Source organism: Ambystoma mexicanum, chromosome 5q (assembly GCF_040938575.1).
Source record: "Ambystoma mexicanum isolate Mex_15411 chromosome 5q, UKY_AmexF1_1, whole genome shotgun sequence".
Taxonomy (NCBI): domain Eukaryota; kingdom Metazoa; phylum Chordata; class Amphibia; order Caudata; family Ambystomatidae; genus Ambystoma; species Ambystoma mexicanum.
In genome coordinates, this window is record NC_090933.1 from 338,856,280 (window position 1) to 338,878,533 (window position 22,254).

Genomic DNA, 22,254 nt, shown 5'->3' on the forward strand with positions numbered 1-22,254 from the left:
ACCATCTGGCGGAATCCCGCATCGGCGATGTCTGTGGCCATTGTGATGGCGTGGTCAGACGCCACCTCGCCTTCTTGGTAGAGGGCAGCAAGGAGGCAGCGGGTGCCTCTTCCTTTTCTTGGCCGACGGTTCCCCGTTGCCAGTGGGTCAGCCGTCACTGGTGCCGCCAGCGCAATAGGCATCCTCGTCTGTATCTCGGAGACCAGAGTATGTAACGCAGAGAGAATGTCCACAGAGAGGTCTCTAGGTGGCAACTGAGGCCAAATAGGAAGCTGGGCCGCAGGCAGAGGGCCCCGGCCGACCTGAAACTCTCCGTCAACTTCTGCAACGGTATCCTTGTTGGCACCCTCGTCGTAGGGCCTGATCCAGATGTTCTCCTACTCCTGGATGGTCTAAAGTTAGACCTGCTCCTCTGAAGAGATCCGTGCCCTGGAAGACCTCCACAAACTCCTCCCAACCCCTTCTTCGCGTCCAGCGAGGACAGTCTCGAGAGATGACTGGCATCTTCTCTGGGGTCTTCTCTATGGTCTGGAAAGAAGACTCGCCTGGCAGAGGGACCCTCTTGCCTTCGGTGGTGAGCCTTGCAGGTCCGCCTCTGCAGCCTTCAAGAGACGACGCCACCACCACCTCGATGGAAGGCGGGGCCTTCGTCGGGTGTACCTGCGCCTTCATGATCAGGACCGTTCCCTTGTCCTGCTTGGCCTTGGGCATCCTGGACGCCTTGTCCTGCTTGGCTTTCTCCTTTGGGGGAGAGTCAGAGCCTTGGTCCCCCTTGGCCTTCTCCGGCAGGTTGGTCTTGGGCTTCTCCTTGGCCATCTCCGTGGGCCACCTTGAGTTTGCCCGGATGGTGTGAATTCTTCTTGGATGACGATCCTGAGCAGTGCCTGAAGTCGCTGGAGACATTGACGCGCCATGGCTGCTGTGGAGCCCGCCCCAACAGCACTCCTGGTGGCAGTAGACTCATGGTGCTTAGCCTTTTGTTGGACCCCCGCGGGAGGGGCTCCCTCAAAGGACTTATAAGCCTGTTCAGCATTCCTGGATCCTGGAGAGGCACGCTCCTGGGGCCCACCCACTGCAGAGGCCTTGGCCTGTAGCCATTCCTTCAGCAGTCTACTCCAATCATTCATCGTGCGAGTCGAGAGCTCACAGCAAAACGCACAATCTTCCTGGTGCGCCGGGTACAGGCAGTAAAGGCATTGGGAATGTTTATCGACCATATAAACAAACCGCAGTCGGTACAAAGCTTGAAAAGGGGGATTCCTCCTTCTCGTCCTCCATGATCCACACGGTGTAGGCTGCAAAGGATCTTCTGCTAGCCTCCACAAAGGAACAATGAAATTTACACTTCAGGGGCTCTGGAAAGTCCGAAAACGGATCCCCGTTAATCGGAAAGTTGATTGATGGAGCACAGGTGCTCTATTGCCCAAAAATGTTTGTAAATTCTTCCAAAAAAAGCAAAGATGCAGAAAAACCTTGAGAGCTAGGCACAAGGACTCGCCACACTTGAATGTGTGGTTAAAATCTGAAGATGGCTGCCAGAGGTGGTGCTTGGGTAGAGGGTCGTCATTGGCTGGGGGCAGTGTGACCCAGAGCTCAGTGATTGTTAGGAGAAGGACAGTTAAGAAATGAAATAAACTGATTTTCTTTACCGAGAATTCCCAGCCTGACAGAATATTCATGAGCATGTGAATCCATGACAGACCCCATGATGGAGATTCTTTTCTGGTGACAAATGTTGCGTCTCCTGTTCCTAGGAAGGGACGCCCATGCAGTATGGAGGAAAGGGAACAGGACGCAAGAGTAGTAGGAATAAGTGCAGTCCAACTGGTGTGGGACTACACAATACCCAGTTGCTTGGTATTAGGTAACCTACCTAATAATATAGGCCTGTACTACACAAGTTGGTAGTGTGACTGAGCAGCCAGACTTATTTTAAGAGGGGTAAAGTGAGCTGTAGATCTGTACAATTGAAATCAGTAAGTAGCAGTAGCAAAGTAACAATTACACTCTTAAAGTTATAGATAAATATTTAAAATATACACAAGGTTTAAACAAGTATTCTTTAAAAAGCTTCATCTACTAGTAACATTCAAAGTTTGGATTCTGTTTTTGAAAGACAATAAAAGTGAGTAAGGACTTTTCTTAGCCAACACATGTTCCAGCATACAGAGTAAATTCACCGAAGGTCAATATTGCACTTATTGTGGTTACCAATTCAGTTATTGAGTTGTTTAAGGAAGATATGGTTAGAATAAGATTTAGAATCTCACAAAGGGAGGCAAGTAGACTTATCCCAGCAATAATAGTGTCAACAATAACCACCTGAGGGAACACATACTGCCAAAGTCAGTAGGTCCAGAGGAGTGCATTTAGGGAGCCAGTACAGGCAAAGTCAATGGACAAAGTCAACAGTTCTGATGCACTTATTCGTAGATAAAGTCTTCACAAGTTAGTAAGTTCAGAGGAAATCAACTCAAGTGAGCTATTTTGTAAAGAGCACAAGCTGTTGGGCCAGTGCAGATGAGTTGACTTCAACTCCAAAAAGCACTTTGCAATACAAGAAGCACAACTTATGGCTAAAAGATGAATACCCCAAGCCCCACAGCACCTGTGATTCTAAGAAATAATTTCCAGCAGGATTACTCCTTGCTACAGCTTGGCAGACCCTTGTTCCTGGACCTTGGTCGTGGTGACGAAAGGGAGGATGTCTGGCGGGCTCCTGCCGCAGTACTTGGGAGAGGGACTCCCCAGCAATGGGTTTCATTTTTTTCAGAAGCACTTATGTTTTGGCGCCTTTTCCTCAGTGTCCATGAAGAACGAAAACTCTGGGTGGTAGAAGCTTGCTCCCTTGTTCTGGACTCTGGTGAGGCGACTTTGGATCAAGATTTCCTGCTTCGATAGGGTCCTCAGGATGCCCACGAAGATTTGGATGGATTCGGACTTCACAAGACTATGCACTCGTCAATGGTCACAGGACCCCTGGTATTGAGCTTCTACAGCTCTGGTGAGGCACAGCAAGTCGGGGGTTGCGCCAAATGGAAGCTCGTCTTGAGGCTAGTTGATCCACCAGCCTACGGCAAGAAGTCGTCCCATACGGGCCTTTCCGGTCAAATAAATAAACAAAAAAAAAGGGTCAGCACAGCTGCAGAGCTTCACCGGGCACTTTGTGGTCCAGGATTTGCTGCCGGTGTCTCGTCTTCGGATGTTACTCTCCAGTGGTCGACCCTGCCTCTAGCCCCCAAAAAACTCGCTTTTTATGCAATTTCCCATTCATTCACAGCCTATGCTGTCAATCACAGCAGGGTGGCTGTACTTTCAGGACAGCCAGCCGGCCAATCGGTACTGCTTTCACTCAGGCACACCTAGAGACAAAGGACAGGAAGTTTCAGGACCCTCCCTCACTTCCTGCTTTTCCAGACACCCTGCAGCCTGGGCGGGCTTCAGGGCTGAAGCCCGCCAAAGGCAAAACACAAAGGACTCAAACCTGTTTCAACTAAAAGATAAAATACGGAGCGCATAGGGTCCATGACTTTTGTACTTTTGTTTCCCGATCCAAAATGGCGCCCGGGACGGTTCTCACGTCTATAACGCAATGAAATCATTACGGCATCAAATTAATGACGCGCAAAGAAAGTCGGCCATCTTGAAGCCGTAACGCGGGCAATCGCATCCGAATTTCGATGCAGCTTCAAGACTGCCGCATAAACACCTAGGAATAAGCAAGGTAAGAGGATTGGGACTAGCGCCCAATACAAAATACAGAAAGAGTGAAGATTGTAATGATAGGCACGAAGGGGAGAGGGATGACACATTTATTCCAACTCTCCTTCTCCTCCTTTGAATAGCAAATAGAACAAAAAGCATGAAAACAATGGTAGCATAAACGTATGGATAAACCATAGACACTGAAAAAACACGTTGGGGAAACCAAATGGTATTGGCATTATTCAAAACCAGCCAGTGGAACCCAAAGGTGCAAAAGTGGCAGGAATTCAAATATAATCACCAATTAATAAGACCAAGTAAGTATACAGCAGAAATATACTTGCAATGATTAATATAACATTCAAACACGGGCCCTGCATTAGTCACTGAAATGTATTCTCTTGTTCCCACAGCCGTGACCCTAAGAATGAGAATTGCATGAACTAGAAGGAATGAAAAGTTATGATATGGTGAAACATTTTAATTTGATCTCACAACTGAACACATGTCAATGACAACCAATTGCATGAGATAAATTTAATTAGAGCACATCAAACAGTCCTTGTGATTATTATTAAGCCTGTTTCAACGAACAGTAAAAGCCAAGAAGGAACTAAAAAACAGAAAATTGCGAAAGACGAGGGTCATTTAGGGGAAGTGAATCCTCGAGAAAAATAAAAAAATCAGTTTCCCTTCTGAACCGTCACTGGTCTCTGGGTCATACTGCCCTCTACCTAAGCCCCTCCTCTGGCAGCCGTCTTCAGATTTGGTAGCAAGTAAAGTGGCAGTAGGACCAAGAGAAGAGCCACAGAGGGGTAGGCGGGAGAATTCACATGTTAATCCATGCCAGACCCATGCTGCAGAACAACAGTTACAGGTAAGTAACTTATTCCTTCTCCAGTATGGGGTCCGGCATGGATTCACATGCTCATGAATAACGAATGCATAGCAGTACACACATGCACAACCAAAGGAGGTGGCAAGGCTCAACATTAAGCATTTCAACATCTCAACATTAAGCATCTCTTAACTCCTCACCAGGCTCACCTTCAAGCCAACAGGTTGTGCAGCACTGCCTGGCTGACTCTTGACTCCTCCCAGGAATCCCGGTCGAGACAGTAGAATCTCGTGAAGGTGTGAGTCGACCTCTACAAAGCAGCCCTGCAGATGTCCAGCAGGGGCACACCAGACAGGAAAGCCATAGTTGCAGCGATCGCTCTGGTCGAACGGGCTCTCGGAAGGCCAGGCAACCGTCAGTTTGCCAACTGTTGACAATGGGTGATGCAGCCAGAGAGCCACCTGAAAATGGAAGCCTTGGAAAGGGCCTTCCCTTGGTTCACAGGGACAAAGTTCATAAACAGTTGTGACGTCTTCCAAAAACTTTGTGCGTTCCACACTGCACTTCAGCGCTCCAACCACAACCAGCGAGTGCAAAGTCCTCTCACCCGGTGCTGAAGGAGTCGGGAAGAACACGGGTAACACCAAGGGTTCGTTGAGGTGAAAGTCAGACGGCACCTTGGGCATGAAGGAGGGGTGCGTCCGTAGCACCACCCTCGTCTCGTGGAATATCAAGTAAGGTGGTTTACAAGAAAGGGCCTGGATCTCTCCCACTCGTCGGGTGGAGGTGATGGCACAAGAAACTTTTCCACGACAAAAATTCAGTGGTGCAGAATGCACAGGCTCGAATGGAGGACCCATGAGCCTAGTCAGCACCCCATTGAGCTCCCACGTCAGGGCCGGAGCCTTCACCGGCGGGAACGAATGGAAAAGTCCCTTGATGAACTCCTTGACCAGGCGGTGTGACCATAACGACTGTTCGAGTTCTGGTGTAGCAGGTGATGGCGCCAGATGGACCTTTGAGGCATGGGTCAACCCCGCTTTGGCCAGTGACAGCAAATACAACAGCACCTGCGGAGCCGTAATCCGCAGAGGGTCAATTTTTTGTGCACGGCATCAGACGGCGAACCTCTTCCACTTAGGTCCGTAGCATTTCAGTGTAGAAAAAGTTGTGGCCTTGGGAAGCACCTCCTTGCAGTCCACTGGGATATTGTATCCTCCAAACTCTAGCGCTGCAGGAGCCATGGCTGCAAGTTCAGCGACACTGTCGTGGTGCAGGACCAGGCCTCTTTCTCTGGCGAGAAGATCTGTGGCCGCCGCTGGTGCGACGAGGATTATCCTGCACCAGGACCATCTGAGAGTCGCAGAAGCAACAGCAATGGCAATGGGCAGGACGCATACAGCAACAGGTCGTCCCAGGGGATGGAGAAGGAGTACCCCATGCTCCCCGGCTGGGGAAATCTGCTGGCGAACCTCCAGCACTTGGTGTTTGTCGCCGTCGCAAACAGATCAATCTGGGGATTGCCCCATCGATGGAACAGACGATCCACTTGATCCTGCCAAAGCTGCCATTCGTGTCAAGAGAGCATCTCCCTGCTGAGGGAGTCGGCGATGGTGTTCTTCACTCCTGCCAGATGCAATGGGCCGAGGAACATCCCCTGGGCAACAGCCTAGCGCCATAGGTCCTGCGTCTCTATGGAGAGCGTTGGAGATCTGGTGCCCCCCTGCTTCCGGATGTAGAACATTGTGGCGGTGTTGTCTGTGGAGACCCGTATAACTTTGCCCTTGAGGGACGGAAGGAAAGACTTGAGGGCCCAAAACACTGCCAGTAGCTCCAGGATGTTGATATGCAACGACTTCTCCGGTAGCCACAGCCCTCTTGTGTGTAGACCTCTGGTGTGTGCGCCCCATCCCTGCAGGGTGGCGTCCGTTGTGACAGTCTCCTGATGAGGTGGCGTCTGGAAGTCTGTGCATGCCGACAGATGTATGCGGTCTCCCCACCACCATAGCGCTCAATGGAAATTCTCGTTCAGATATCTTGTCCTCGAAGCTTCCCGATACCTGGATCCAATGGGCGTCGGGGAACTCTTGCAGTGACCGCATACGCAGCCTGCACAACCAAATGAGGTATATGCATGACATGCCGAGAAAGGACTTGATGGACCTCACCCTTGCAATCTTCAGGGTCAACAGCTGTTGCACCTTGCCCAGGATGGCCATTATCCTCTCCTCCAACGAAGACACTAGGCATGACACAGTTGAGTTGGGACCCCAGAAACAGCGCGTCTTACGATGGCACCAAGCAAGACTTTGCATAGTTCAGTGAGAACCCCCCAGCTGTCAGCAGCTGGACGGTTTCTGCCGTGTGAGCGATGGCGGTCTCTCAATTTTGTTCGGATGAGCCAGTCGTCCAGGTAGGGACACTTCAAAGCGCTTCCCCAGTGGATTGTCGCGAGGCCTCTGCCGGAAGGGAAAACAGTAGCAGTGGGCTTTGATCTCCAGAACCCACACATCTGAAGTAATGGCCGCCATTCTCCAAGATCCTGCGCAAGTTTGCCCCCAACCAGCGAACCATGAGCCTCATGACTGAGTGGACGCGGCTGCGGCAGTGAATGAGGGCAAAGAGGCAACTGCCCGAGCGGCTTTGACACCAGAGTACCTTGCTTTCCACCCCAGGTACTCCTACGGTGGCCCCTTGACAGCTCCTCTCGATCTACCAAAGGAAGATTAGTGCCGAAAGGAACCTCCCCTCCATTGCTGCCCCCTAAGATGAAAAGGCAGAGGTTGCCGTACTGCAGCGCTCAAAGAATTTGCTGCAGCTTTGGAGGTCTGCAACCTCGACTGCTCTGGATGATTGCGATGACCGCCTGAGCCCGAAGGCGTGGGAGTGGTGGACCGAGCCCGTTCCTTGCCAGCTTCTTTCGAAGGCGCAGATGGAACTGTGCCTTTTGACTCGAAAATCGCTAACATCTGCCGGCGGAATGATTCCTTTTCGGCCGGCGACGAAGACTTGGTGGGACACGTCAGGCGGAGTCCTCCTCTGACGAGGACGGGGAAGGCGACTGGTGACGGCGCTTCCTAGAATACCTCGATAAGGCAGAGGAATGGCGGGAACCACTCCTAGACCGAGACCCCCCTGGATTTTTGACGACATGGAGTGGCCCCTCGAGTCATTGGTCGAAAGCCCAGCAGATTTCGATTTATGGGGCTTAGACACCCTACCTACCTTCAATTTCTTCTTACTTTGCCGCAAGGCCTTAGACATCAGGGACTGGCAATCTTCACAGTCTGTGGCGTGGCTTTCGCCGAGGCACCAGAGGCAGTCGTCATGGGGGTCCGTGATGGACATCTTCGAACCGCAGTCCCAACACTTTTTAAAGCCAGACTTTGGGGTAGTAGAAGATAAAGACATCGCTTTCGAAGAGAAGATTAGAGCACGCAGAGATTCCGAAGCAAACACGTTTGCAGAAAAAAACGGATCTGAGGCTACAGGTTCTGTATGTCCTATATATAACATCCGGTGCCGTTGACCAACAGAGGCCCTGGAGGGACAACAGATAGACGCCATCGACGCAGGACGCCCTCTGCCGAAAAAAAATTCCGAAGCAGCACAGCTGTGGACATTACCCGTCAGATGTGGAATACGTCGGAGGACACAATCCCCTCGAAATGGACTACACTAGTCTTCACAAATTCCTATCTTACAATAGAGGTCTGGAGGGGTTACCTAGTATCCCCTGTCTAGAAACTCATGTAGCAGTCAAATGCTACCCTTTTCTATCGAAATGGATGGTGGCAGTGGTTTTACAACAAACTGCCATGATATTTCCCGACCGCGAACACCGGTTGCTAAAAATTGCAGGAGACTTGTTTTTCAAGATGGTGTCTGAGCCCCTTTTGTTTAAAACAGGTCCCGGTCTTTTTTCGCCATTTCTTTTTGCAAAGATCCTTCTAGAGTTTGTCTCTGCACGCCAAACCAGGTTTGGTCCCTTTGTCCCTACGCCTTTGGCTGGCTTCAGGAAAGAACGCCTCTGGCACCTGAGTGTCTGGGGTGGGCAGAAAGTGAGGGCGGTGCCCCAAACTCCATGTGCTTAGTCTCCTAGGAGACCCAAATGCACTCTGGCATGATTAACTGGTTGACTGTCCGGCAAGGACAGCCACCCTGCTGGGTGAGTGACAGCTAGGCTGGAATGAACGGGAGAAAAGGTGAATCTCTTGGCTTGCAAGGCAGAGTCGACCACTGGAACGAAAGAACCGAAGACGAGCTGGAAGAGGACGGCTGCTGCAACTCCTGGACTGTTGGTTTGCTCGGTCAAGCCCTGCTGCAGGTCAGAATTTCCAAGTTCGACAGAGAAGCCCTTCAAGGACGACTTCTCGCTTTGAGTTGGTGGGCCCAATCAACTTGTAAGCCACCTGGACACTATTCTCGGAGCCGGTTGTATTTTCCTCAGCGTGCTGCAGGAAACTAATAACCAGGGAGAAGGACGCCAGTTTGTGTGCTTGACGACAGCTACCGGAATTGAAGATTTGCCAGTTTGCTAGCTTTGTGACCAGTCCCCGTGCAGTGCAGGAGTCCCGACGTCCTCCCTCTTGTCCCCACGAATGAGGCTCAGGAACAGCAAGATCTGCAGGAACAGAATTCTGCTGCATATTTTTCTTCAAAATAAGGTACTGTGAAAACCCAACCGAGAGAACTTACCTCTCACTGCGAAAGTGCGTGAAGCTTTGGCAACTTGCAGGCCTAGTCAGCTTGTGACCCGACATATGAACCTTTCTTCTACGAACTACTTCTGAGAACCGTGACAAAGACTTTTCCGTTTAACTACCAGAACTGTTTTTACCTATACAAGACTCTAGCCCATTGACTTTGGCCTACTTATTGCATTGAATCAACTCCTCTGGTGAACTCAAACTATTCGCACTGTTTAAGAGTAACCGTACTATTCGTTTTATTATGTTATGCCTTTTTGCTCCTACTTCAAATGCTCTGAATGCCATTTTGCTCCTACTTTAAAGCAGTTTTAATGTCACAGAACCGAATAGTGTGAAGTACTGTAGTATATTTCTGTGTCATATTGATTGCCTCCTTTTAGTGAATGTCTTCTGACTGTAATAAATTAAGAAGTGTTTTTACCAAGAAACCTTGAGTTCCTGTGTATCTGAATACTTGTGATTGTAGACCTCTGTAACACCCTTACAGCTCACATTCCCTCTTGAGATAAGCCTGGTTGCTCAGCTCGCTATTAAAAAATGGTACAGCCTATACCAAAGGTTGGTTTTGGTTACACTTATAGGTCATAGTTGTGTGTAGTGGTCCCAGAGGGTACTGTATGCAAACTGTGCCCAACACCTCGGTGAAGGGGTGGGGGCAACGGGTGAAAAGGCGGTGGGGGTGTACTCTCCTTTTCTTGACCGGGGGCTCATCTGAAGGCCCCGGTGCCGCAGGATCTACCAGCGCCACGGGATCCTCGTCCAAATCTCCGAACACAAGGTGTGGGGTGCCTGCAGAATGTCCACCAAAATGTCTGCTGGGGGTTGAGGTGGTTGCTGAGGTGGCGGAGGTGGGGGCAGCAGTGTAGGGGCCTCCAACTCCTCTATGGCCTGCTCTTCCTAGTCGTTCGTCACTACTCGCAACGTCTCGCTCATTGTGATTCCTCCCGTAGGCCTTGGCCTCAATGAATTTCAGAGGTCAGTGCCCTGCAGGGCTACTGTGCCCCCCCCCTTCTCGACCAAGTGAGACGGTTTCGGGGAGATGGTCATCACCTTCTCTATGGGCTGAAACGATTCCCTACTGGCAGGCAGGGAAACTCTAGTCTTGGGGACCGTACCCTGCGAACCCGCATCAGCGGCCTTCGGCAGGGACGCCACCACAAGGTTTCGCCGGGTGAATCTGGGCCTGCACGACCTTGGTCGAGCTAGGGGCCTTCACCTTGGGGGGCCGGGGGGGGGGGGTTGTCAGCGCCCCACTCACCCTTGTCCTCAGTTCGGGGCTTCTCCAGAAGCTTACCCGGGTGATCCGACTTCCTCTTTGTCGAACCGGGGAGTTGGCTCGTTGTCGAGGGTGCCCGAGTCGCTCTGCCCACCCTGGCCGCCTGTCGTAACTGCGCTCCAGGTGCCCACAGTGCCTGGCCTTATGTTGGGCCCCCGTCGCCGGGGTGCCCTCAAAAGGTCTTAGAAGACCGCTCAGACTTCTTGTGGCTGGGGGAGGCATGCTACTGAGACCCCACCCGCAGCATGGGCCTTGGCCTGAAGCCACTCAGTGAGTCGCCTGTGCCGGTCCTTCATGGTGCAGGGTACCACATCCTGGCAAAACGCACAGTCTTCCATGTCCATTTGGTTTGAATGCAGGCAGAGGCACACGGAGTGCCCATCGTCCAAGTAGATGTTCCGTAGGCCGCATCCTGGATCGTCCATCTCTGCCATCTCCATGCGGGGTTGGCCTTTAAGAAGCTTCTGGAATCCTCCAAGAACTCGGAGGGGGGGGGGGGGGGGGGGGGGGGGGGAAGGGGTGGGTGGGGGGTTCGGGGGGGAAAGAAGGAAAAAAAATTATAATCCCCTTGAGGGGCGCTGAAGAATCCGAACACAGGTCCCTGGAAAAATAGAGTAGAACTCCTAGGAAAATAAATAAAAATATCGCAAAACAGTGACAGCTCGAGAGCTAAGCACGAGGACTCCCAACACTTGAACGTGCGGTACAAATCTGAAGATGGCTGCAAGAGGAGGGGCTAAGGTAGAGGGCAGTCATTGGCTGGGGGCAGTATGACCCCAGAGACCAGTGATTGGTTATTAAAAGTGACAGTTCAGAAGTGAAACAAACTAATTTTCTCTTTACCGAGGATTCCCAGCCTGACAGGGAATATTCATGAGCATGTGAATCCATGCCAGACCCCATGCTGAAGACGACAGGGATCACCTTACTATTCTTGCTAATGGTAGTTCACCCAAGAAAATGTAATAAAACTTTCAGCGAAGTCCAATAGACTTCTTAGTGGCACTGCACCTAAATTGCTGTGCGTCATCATGCAAAAAGCAAATGCCTATCGAGTTTCAGACCCCATAAAACAGTGAAACAAAAATCCTAGTCAGGAAAAATTCACAAGAGTAAAGAAAAAGTCCCACTCAGGAGGAAGAAAACAAGTCCCAAGTCCAGCAAAAGAGCTGGGGATCTCCAAGGTCGAAGGAAATTAGCACAGAAATGAAACTTCTCCCCAACACTCACCATTCTACCAAACCCTTGAGTGGCCCACGCAAAAGCTAAATAGTTTAATAAAGCTCACCCAAAGTGGGCTTTCCCAAGTGGTGCCTCAAACATTACTTTTGTAAACGAGTCCCCCTCCCCCCTACCCCCCGTAGCCATTTGCGGCAAATAAAAGAGCCTGCAAAACAGAACTAAACACCCACAGCAGCCACCAGCTTTCCTCGTCAAAGTAACCAAAAAGCCATTACAAGGATAAAGTATCCTAAATGCACTCCTGTGATGTGTGCAAAATTGCACAATACCAAAAGTGATGAAGTGTCTCTTAGTGCTGGCAATCTTAGGGACAGGTCAGTTTCCCCATAAGAATGAGAAAAACAAGCAAGGGAAGTAAGGCAGAATGTTTTACTGACCACCAAAAGTCAGGATAGTGTTAAAAAAATAAGCAAAAAGGTTGGGGGTCGCATAGGAATCTACAGAGCTAAAGGCGCAAACAAAATGTTTCCTAACACTTTTCAACTCTTCCATTCTCTCCCCCCCCCCCCCCCCCCCCACTCCCTTTCAACTTCGTAATTGATCATTGTGGCTAATGCCAGATATTACATTCCTCCTGTCTGGGCATTCTTACACGACAACCACGTCAGGTTATGAAGAAAAATGTGTCTATTGCTGCAAACACCTTTAACAGATATGTTTACTACTATATGCTTAAATATGATATTTAAAAAAGATACAAGCCGCCGCAAGTTCTGTGTTTGCACTGCAATTTCCCACATGCTTTCAACTTGACTTATCACATGGGTGAATTAACTAGAGCTGAAATGCACTGATCTTTAGCTATAAAAAAAATCTCGAACAAACAAATGTGCATAATTATCATCGGACAGACACTGCTTGAAGCTACATGGTGTACTCAGAGGCAAACATTAAAGTGAAAAAATGGAGCACACTTACACAATCTCAAAGCTATCTGGAGTGGTGCCAATGAAATACCCTCCTGGGCAGAGATTTTCACAGGCATTGCGGAGCATCAGGTCAGCCTGCTCGCACGTCTCAAACGAATAGTGATACACAAACTGACAACTGCAGATGTCGAAGCGCATTTCCCGATTGCTGTATTTGTCAGCCAGGAGCTCCTGAAAGAGATTCCGCTGAAAGTGAGTCGGGCACCAGGGTGGAGGTAAACATAGATGGTCTGTACATTTGTTTAATTCAGATTTGTATTTATTTGTAACATGCATCAACACCAAGCAGTTAATTCAGAGCACAGAAGAATAAGTTGCTTACCCCTGGTAACGTTCTTTCGAATGGATGTTGCTCCCACATATTCGTCATCTTATGATAATTATAATTCCAGCTTTAGCCGCTTCTGATTTTTTTATCGACTGAGGGCGCTGTGTGCCGTCTCACTGAGTCGATGTCCCTCGAGGGCCTCCGTTCGACTGTATACGTCATCAGGATAAATAGCGCATGCAGCGCCCGTTGGCTTCAGTTCTGTTTTTCCCCTCCTGTAGAGGAATTACCAGGCGTGCCATAGACCGTAGGCTCCAAGAAAGCGTAACGTGTAAAGACACGTACATTCTACAGCGGGGTAGGCTCGGAGGGGCGATGAGGAATCCGTGGGAGGAACATCCAATCGAAAGACGGTTACCAGAAGTAACCTGTTTGAATGGATTGTATCCTCCTACGTATTCATCTTATCATAGACTCCCAAAGCAGTAATAATTTGGTGGTGGGAGCAGTGCTCCAGTTAAGATTTTGAGGTGGGAGTATTTTACTCCCTATTTTTCAACTTTCAGAGTAAATGTGGTTTTAAGAGAAAAAATGACTTTTCTCCTTTGCATGACAGTAAAATGTATGCGATATCCTGCAGACGCGTAAAGAAACTATGGAAATCCTTACTATGCAGCAGATTTCTGCATTGTGACAGTATACACCTTTCATTATTTCTCCAAGGTCTGGCCATTTGATCTCGCCTGTATATATTTAAATGTTGAACACAAAAACGTAACCAATTACATAGTAAAGCAAACATGAATTGCACTATGTTTTGAGGTTCGATAGCAGAATTGTCTTTTGGTGTTTAATGAAAGTCCTCATTTCCTGGAGATATTACTACCTAATGGTATGCCAATGTTATGATACAACAGTGCTGGGAGGCAAGAACACCATGCTAAATTCTATATCTAATCTCATGGTCAAATGTTTATTCATATAGCGCTTTTGACAAAGTGTTAGGGAGAATTCTCCAGAATGGCTAATTTCCCTTTCCTACCGAGTCCCTCAGAAGCGTTGCTGGATTTCTAGGATTTTTTTTTCCACCTGGCAAGAGTGTGAGCCTTTTTTTCCCCCACTCTTACATGTGGTTTGCTGTGTGTGTTCAACATTTTTGTGTTCATAGACTGGAGCCTCACCTACTCCATAGGCATCTTTTTACTGTGTGTTACACAGCACCTTCAGTGCAGTGACACAGGGATGTCTTTTAGACTCCCCAACTCAGACTCCATTTTCTGGGACTGACTGTCTCCCAGAACAAGTAAAGTTGCCATTAGTCTCTTAGAAATACACAGACCCAGTACAAACTATCTTACATAGAGTACTGGAAAAGGTTAATACTTATCCCTTTTTGTGTGTTTCTCTTGGGGCATAGTTTCGCCCCCTTTTCATCAAGACTTGGCTGGTAGCAGTGGTAACTACCCTATTTTTCCTACTGCGATTATCTTAAATAACCTTGGTATTGTTTTAGGCTATCTTGGTAGCCTCGAACTTAAAACCGCTAGACCACATACGTTTTTATACGGTTCCAGCTGGGTTTATTCGTTATTTCTTTTTGAAAATGTCTGTTTCACTCTGCGCGCCAAACCAGGTTTGGTGCCTTTGTTCACCATCTTTTCGTGGGCTTCTCCGCAGAAGCCCTCCTTAGGCGCCTGAAAGTCTGGGTAGGTAGGATGTGAGGGAGGGGTTTTAGGACCCCTGCCATAGGTTCCCTTGGTAACCCAGGTCGCACTCCTGTTTGATTGGCTAGGTGACTGTCCCGCCAGGACAGCCACTCTGCTGTGCAATTGAAAGCCAGGCTGGGTGAATGGGGGAAAACTGCATAAAAAGCAGGTCTCTGGGTCTGGAAAGGCAGAGTTGCCACTGGAATGAAAGAACCGACGAGGAGCTGACGGAAGAGGACCCTTACAATGACAACCGCCCAGTGAAGCTCTTCTGCAGGTCCGAATCTTCAGACTCCAACGACAGAAGATCCTCCAGGAAACTTCTTCCACGGAGCTGGAGGGACCAACCAGTTCGCCCAAACTGCAAGCCAGGACTTCCCTCTGGTAGAATTCGCTGTACAGAGCTACAGTGGGCCGGATAGCCAGGAAGGTCAGACCCTGCTTGGGTTTTAAGGAGTGCACCTTTTATTTGTTGCTTTGCTCTGCTGCTCGTTTCTTCCCTGGGCAGCGCAGGACCCTTCAGTCTTCCTACTTCAGGTCAGTCTGACAGTCACTTCAGGAACCGTGAGCCTGCAGGAACTAACGGGAACGTCCACCTCAGGTACAGCTTCTCCATTTAAAAGGTACTGTGCAAATCCGGTTGTTCGTTTCGTTCAGCCGCGGCGAAGATGTGTGAAACCTTAAACCAATCCGAGGGCTTGTCCCTCTCTACTCTTTAAACTAACTTTTCTGCCGACCAACTTCGTCCGGCACTCTTGGCAAAGACTTAACCGCTAACTACCCTGAACTGTGTGATCGAGCAGAAGACTGGTCCTATTGACTTTGGCCCTAAGCCTTTTTTGATTCCATCACTGTAGTTCCTCTTTCTAGATTGCCCTGCTTACTTACCTGTTGGTGCTGCTCAATGTATATCTAACTGTCTTTCCCTCCCTTTTGAATTGTTGGAGTGCCATTTTGCTCACACTTAATTTTTGAGTTTAACTTGTCCAGAATCTATTGGGAGTGGTGTGGTGTATTGAGTGATTTTTGCAACTACCTTACTTTAGTAAGATGTTATACAACTAATGTGTAAATAAATGTATATTCTTTTACTCAGAAAGCTTGAATCAGTGCTTGTTTGAATCATAGTAATTGCTGTCCTTTGTGCAACTATTGATACTGCTCACTTCCTCTTGAGATAAGTCTGGCTGTTCAACCATCGCTACCACTTTTACTGTGCAGTACAGGCTTGTACCAAAGGTGAATTTGTACTGTCACTTGTAGTCTTAATTGTGTGTGGTATTCCCAAAGGGTAGTGCATATAATTCTGCCTAACACAAAGCACTGTACATAGAACATATTTATCAAAATCACCAAACCAAAGTCGGTACTCTTATCGAACTCGAAAAGAGGAAAGGCTGAGTTGGCCTTGCTGGGATTCAATGTACAGCATGCAGCAATGAGTGCTCAACCGGCTGAGCTATCTTATTGGCAAACATCCTTCAGAGGTCAGTTAACAGAGTATCGACTGAGGTATAATCAGTTCCTAGATGTTGGACGAAACCTGTATGAAGTGCTAAATAAAGTAAAATACCTACCTGGATTATCACAGGGACAGGTTTTGCTGAGTTTCTATTTCAATTACAAATGTGACTTTCATTTGTTTGTTTTTGAACAGCACTTGCACCTCCTGGAGAGTCAGGTTTTGGATGTTTTAATTGTAGTCTTGAAGATGAGGCTAGAACACTGGTGTAATGACAATCACTCACCCTTGAGCAAAGAATCTGCTGCCACTTACCATTTATATTAATGTACCCCATTGACTGCAAGGTTGTATGATGTAAACTAGACCGTGCATAGTCATCATTTTACACACTTTTTATAAGTGGAGTGTAAATTAAAAGTGTAAAAATGATCTGCCCCCGAGTGATTATGCGCACAGCACAGGAACTCTGAAAAATACAATTGTGAAATACTGGTTTGCTTTCATTAGAAAAGAAGCATAATGTGTTACAAAATGTGTATTCTAAATTGCAATTTAGTTTTCCATCTTCTTCATTAAACAATCCTAAAATGCTAGGAAAATAAACATGCAGTGCTATTTGCTCCATGAGCAGCAACACAGCAGATGCTGAACGGAAATAACCATTCCTTTGATCAGTGTGCAGTTTCTTTTTTTTTAAAGGGTTCAGAGAAATACATTGTTTCAGAGGCTTTTGTCCATGGCATGGCTTGCGATTACATCCATATAGATATAATTCAATATAATTCAAAAGAAGCGTTCTGGTTTGTGTCTAGTAACCTGACCTTTGCAATGCCCTCTGCTCTAAACTTGTGTAAATGTACCCAGGAAAATAAAGCTGTCCCATTTCCAAAATTTAGGTGTGTAAAAAGGCCTTGTACGCACCTTATCTGGAGTCCTGGGTGGGAGTATGAGATATTTTGTCTTAACGGTTATCATGACTGACTGAAGGACTGCTTTTCCAAATTGTCCTTGACCGGAAGATTATTCCAGGCAGTAATGTTACACAAAAGTGTAAACAGACAACCAAGTGGCTGCTGCACACATTTCTTTAACTGGAACACCGGTCTGAATGAAGAGCAGCAGAGGTTGCCATGCACCATCAAGCCTTCTAGCGGGTCTTTGCCCACTAACCTGTAACATTCGCCAATAGCCAGGAGGATCCATCTGGATATAGTGTTTTGTCCGAGTTCAACCCAATTTATGGCCTGTATAGTCAATGAATAATTGGCAATTGATGAATTTTAGCCATTCTTGATATATAAAAGCCAAGAGCCCTTTTTGGGTCCAGCCTATGTAATCTTTCGTCCTTTCTAGGAGGAGGTGGGTAGAAGAAAGTCGGAGACTACCTTAGGTAGAAAAGAAGGTTTTGCCCTGAGAACCACCTTGTCTATAGAAAACAGTATGTGGGGGTTTACAGGAAATTGCCTGCTACTCGCTCACCCTGTGGGGTGATGTTACGGTTATTAGTAAATAAGTTTAAAAAGTTAAGTCTTTATGGGCATGAATGGTCTCAAAAGGGATGCATGTTAGACATTTTAACACCAGGTTAAGATCCCATATTAGGGACTTGGAAAGGAACTGGTGTCAATACGTTAAGACCCTTTAGGAATTGAACAATCAGTGGGATTTTAAAATATGAATTCTCCTCGGAAGACCGCTTGAAAATAGACAGCGCTGCCAGGTAACCTTTAATTGTTCCAATCTCGAGCCCCAGATTCGCCAGATGCAATTTAAAAAAAGCAAGCACCATAGGTGCATCACAAAGAAAAGGATCCACATTCTTATGCCTGTACAAAGATTTTGTTGCTGGCCTTCTGGCCGAAAGCAACATCTCCATTACGTCATCCGGGGTGGTCCCCAATTCTTTTATCTCAACCTCTCAGAAACCATGCATGAAGGTTGAGTGTCTTGACCTCTGGATGGAGAACCTGACCCTCTTCTCGTCACCGAAGGTCCTCTCTTTGTAGAAGATGCATCGGAGGGCAGATGACATCTCCAGAACATCCGGGTACCAAGTCGTCCTGGCCCAATCTGGAGCAATTTGGATCATGGCTTTACCGAACTTTCTCAATCTCCTGATCAAGTGAGGAATGACGGGTACTGGAAGAAATCCGCACAACAGTGGAAACTCCCAGTCCACTACGAACGTGTCCCCTAGAGCAACTCTTGGGGGAAATTCCCTGGAGCAGTACTGTTCTTACTTCCGGTTTACACTGGTTGCAAACAGATCCACTTGCGGGGTTCCCCAAAGGGTGAAAATCTCTTGAAGGATTTCCTGAGCTAGTTCACACCCGTGGGAGTCTGCTCTGAATGCTCAGAGCGTCCACCGCCGTGCTCAGTTAGGTGAGCTGCCAACAGGGAGATTCCTTTTCGAATTGCCCAGAATCAGAGCTGCATTGTGCCTCTGCACAGTGGTAGTAACCCTACGCCTCCTTTCTTGTTGAGGTAGTACATTGCCACTGTTGTCCATTATCAGGACATTTTTTTTTCCCTGTACTAAGGGCAGGAAGGCCTTGAGCACTAGTCTGATTGCCCTTAGCTCCAAAAGGTTGATATGTTTGGAGAGACCAATGACCGCTGATGGATCGTTGGCGTGGGCTCCCCACCCCGTGAGGCGTCCGTCACTACGGTTATCTCCGGCCATGGCTGCCAAAAAGATTCTCCCTTCAGAAAGATGTCCTTGCAAGCTGTTGGGTAAGATTTTCAAATAAAATGAAAAAATCTTCCTGACCTGGTTCCACCCGAGAACTTTTTGCTTTTAGACCTCAGAGTGGGAACCTTTTTCCACACTCAGAATCTTTTACTCTTTATGGGTGTCATAGTTTTGACTCTCCATAGTGTCTTTTTAAAGTCATCCTCTATCAACTTTTTGGCAATAAGTGCCTGTTGTTGCTCGGTTGCCCTAGGTGCTCCCCTTTTACATTTTCTCTGGCTAAACCAGAGCACTACAGTTCGCAAGGGTAGAAAGGATCTTTGAATTCCATTTACATTTTATTTTGTGAAACCGGCACATCTCACCACATGTGGAGTACTGGGGAGATACAACGTATCCCCTTTCAGATTAAAACTAACAATTCTGTTACAGGGACAATCTTACCTTCAATGGCTGGTGGCAGTGATACCTTATATTTATTTGGTGCACCTTTACAGCAGGCTGTGTTCACAGCTGCAGTAAGGGCACGTAAGGGTGCTCATTTTCCCAAAATGGACCCAGTCTTTTTGCCATTATAGTGTTTCTTGTTCCTTCCCCCCAACATCCAGGGCGGAAATTCCTTTGTGCGATTTTTTATCTTTGGCGGGAGTCCCCTGAACTCCCCGCTCATGCTCCAGTCTGTCTGAAGGCAGGAAGCAAGGTAGGAGTCCAAAAATCCACAGCCCTTTGTCTTCCTCCTTGCCTGAATGGGGACAAATCCTAGTAGGGGGCTTGCTGACCTGATTGGACAACCAGACCACGCCTTGTTGTAAAATGCAGGGAGATCAAGCAGAAGTTGTGCTGTAGTTCCTGTTAAATACTGTGAACCTGGAAGCTGAAGACAAGTCGACCACTGAAACTGAAACCAAAGAGGATGATTAAGGAAAAATGGCTGAAACGATTTCCAGTGACCGGAGAGCCGGATGTGTAACCGGAGCCTGCTGTAGCCCTTCCTTCCAATCGACCTGGGGGATTCCAAAAACGAAGACCCTGACCTGAGCCTGGTGAGACCCACGAGACAAAAGACATGCATTTTGAGCCATCCCACGTGTTTCTATGAACTTGCGGGGCCGCAATACCCGCACAATATCTTACCATAGAGTGCTGGAGGGGTTACTTAGTATCCCTTGTATAGTTTCTCATGTAACTATTTGATGTCACCCTTTCTACAATCAATGGCTGGTGTCAGTGGTTTATTTTTTACTACCATTGAGTTTCTAACGCGTGCTGCAATTGCAGCTGCAGTAAGACCCATGGGTGCCCATTTTGTCAAAATGGCCCCAGTCTTTTTTCGCCATTTCTTGTTGGAAAGGTCCTTGAGATTTACTCTGCGCACCAAACCGGGTTTGGTCCCCTTGTTCGTTTTGCCTTTGGCAGGATTCAGGAGTGAAGCCCGCCTCTGGCTCCAGCATATCTGGCAGGGTTAGGAATGGAGGGAGGTGCCCGAAACACCCTGTGCTTAATCCACTTGGATACAGGAATGCACTCAAAGATGATTGGCTGGCTGGCAGTCCTTGCAGGACAGCCAACCTGCTGTGCGTTTGACAGCTAGGCTGAAATAAATGGGGGAACCTGCATAAAAGGCAAGGCTTTTTGGATTGGAAGGCAGAGTGTCGACCACTGGACGAAGGAATCCTAAGAACTTGGAAAAGACGCCTGCTACAACTCCTGGACCATTGGTTTGCCTGATGAAGCCCTGCTGCTGTTCCGAAGCTCCGAATTCGCTGCAACTAGAGAAGCCGTGCAAGGACAACTTATCCCTTTGAGTTTGTGGGATCAATCAACTCCAAAGTAAGCCCGCCTGGACATCCTCTCGAAGCTGGTTGCATTTCCACTGCTGCTGGAACTGAAGAGCCAGGGAGAGAAACACCAGATGGTGTGTTGCTTTTAAGTCGGACCCGAACGCTCAGAAGATCCTCCGTACTTCCTCGATGCAGGACTGACCAAGCCTGAGCCACCTCAGAGTGCTGGACCCTAGAAGCAAGGACAGTCTGAAGTGGTATCTGAGAACCGCAGTGTAGCTGTTTGCTGTCAGAAACAAGGAGCTGAAACACTGAAGAACTGCCCATTGCTGGTGCCGACCTTCCCATTGCAGAGCAGGAGTCCCAGATGTCCCCACTCTTGTCCTCATGACTGTGGCTCAAGAAAAGGATCTGCAGAGTTGTTCAGGAACAGAAGTCAGCTGATCCATTTCTTCTAACCAGAGGTATTGTAACGTCCAAGAACTCTTGTTGTGTAGCCTTACTTGCTCTCAGTTGAGACCGGTCTTGGTTACCTTGCAGAGTTGCTGAAACTTTGCCCCTCACAAGCCTCCCAGCTTGTGGCCCTTCAAGTGTTCAATTTTTCTACAAACATTTCTAAAAACACTGTGCAAGAATTTACCTACCTGCAAAGATCTTCAGCTCACCTTGACATTGTGCAATTAACATTGCTGTCCTGGCTCCCTGAGAGACTTCTTTACCTCCGACTTTGTGCTTTGACCCTTTCCCCAAGAAAGGTCAAAACTCAGTTGCCATTGGAAGGTTTTCAAAAGTACTTACCTGTTTGTGAATTATTTGTTAACCTTCGTTTCATTCTTCTAGTCCATCTTTTGCACCAAACTCTGTATTGCTCTAAATGTACTCGTGATCAATGTCCAGTGTCTTAGCTATTTAAGTCACCTGTGGGTGTACGAAGTGTCTGTGTGCCATCTCCAATGGGTACCAACTAATTTAGAGAACGTGTTTTGAAGTGTATTTTAATTGTTACATATATTGCTCACTTCTGAAGAAGGCTTCACAACTGACTGAAATAAACTGTTTTATCACGAAACCTAGAGTGTTTATCGGAATAACTGCTACTGTAACTATCACAACATTACTGCTCACATTGACCCCTAATGAGATAAGCCTGGCTGCTCGACCACACTACCAATCTGTGTAGTTCAGACTTATACCAAAGGTTGGGTCCCTTTTGTCAGGAGGTTAAGGTTATTGTAGTGCAGCCAAAGGGTACTGCACACAATCTTGCCTAACAAGAGGCGAGGCTTTTTGGCTTGGAAGGCAGAGTCGACCACTGGCCAAAGGAATCCAAAGAACTTGGAAGAGATGCCTGCTGCAACTCCTGGACTGTTGGTTTGTCCGGTGAAGCCCTGCTGCTGTGCTGAAGCTCTGAATTTGTTGCGACTAGATAAGGACATTTGGATATCCTCTTGGAGCTGGCTGTACTTCCACTGCTGCTGGAACCAGAGTGTCAGGGAGAGGAACACCAAATTGAGTGGATCGCTTTTAAGCCAGACCCGAGTGCAAGGAAGATCCTCCAGACTTCCCTGAAGCAGGGCGGCCAAGCCTGAGCCACCTCAACGGAATGCTGGACCCCAGATGCAAGGAAAGTCTGAAGTGGT

General features: G+C 48.0%; 1 protein-coding gene across 11 annotated transcripts in view; it reads right to left on the bottom strand.

The window, feature by feature from the left end:
• The window catches only part of RNMT (RNA guanine-7 methyltransferase), a 480,952-nt gene that overhangs the window by 181,508 nt on the left and 277,190 nt on the right, over positions 1–22,254 (bottom strand). For all 11 annotated transcript variants that reach the window (XM_069620807.1, XM_069620798.1, XM_069620799.1 and 8 more), the window contains one exon: positions 12,692–12,873. In XM_069620807.1, coding sequence (XP_069476908.1) covers positions 12,692–12,873 — 182 coding nt within the window. The remainder of the gene's footprint in view (positions 1–12,691; positions 12,874–22,254) is intronic.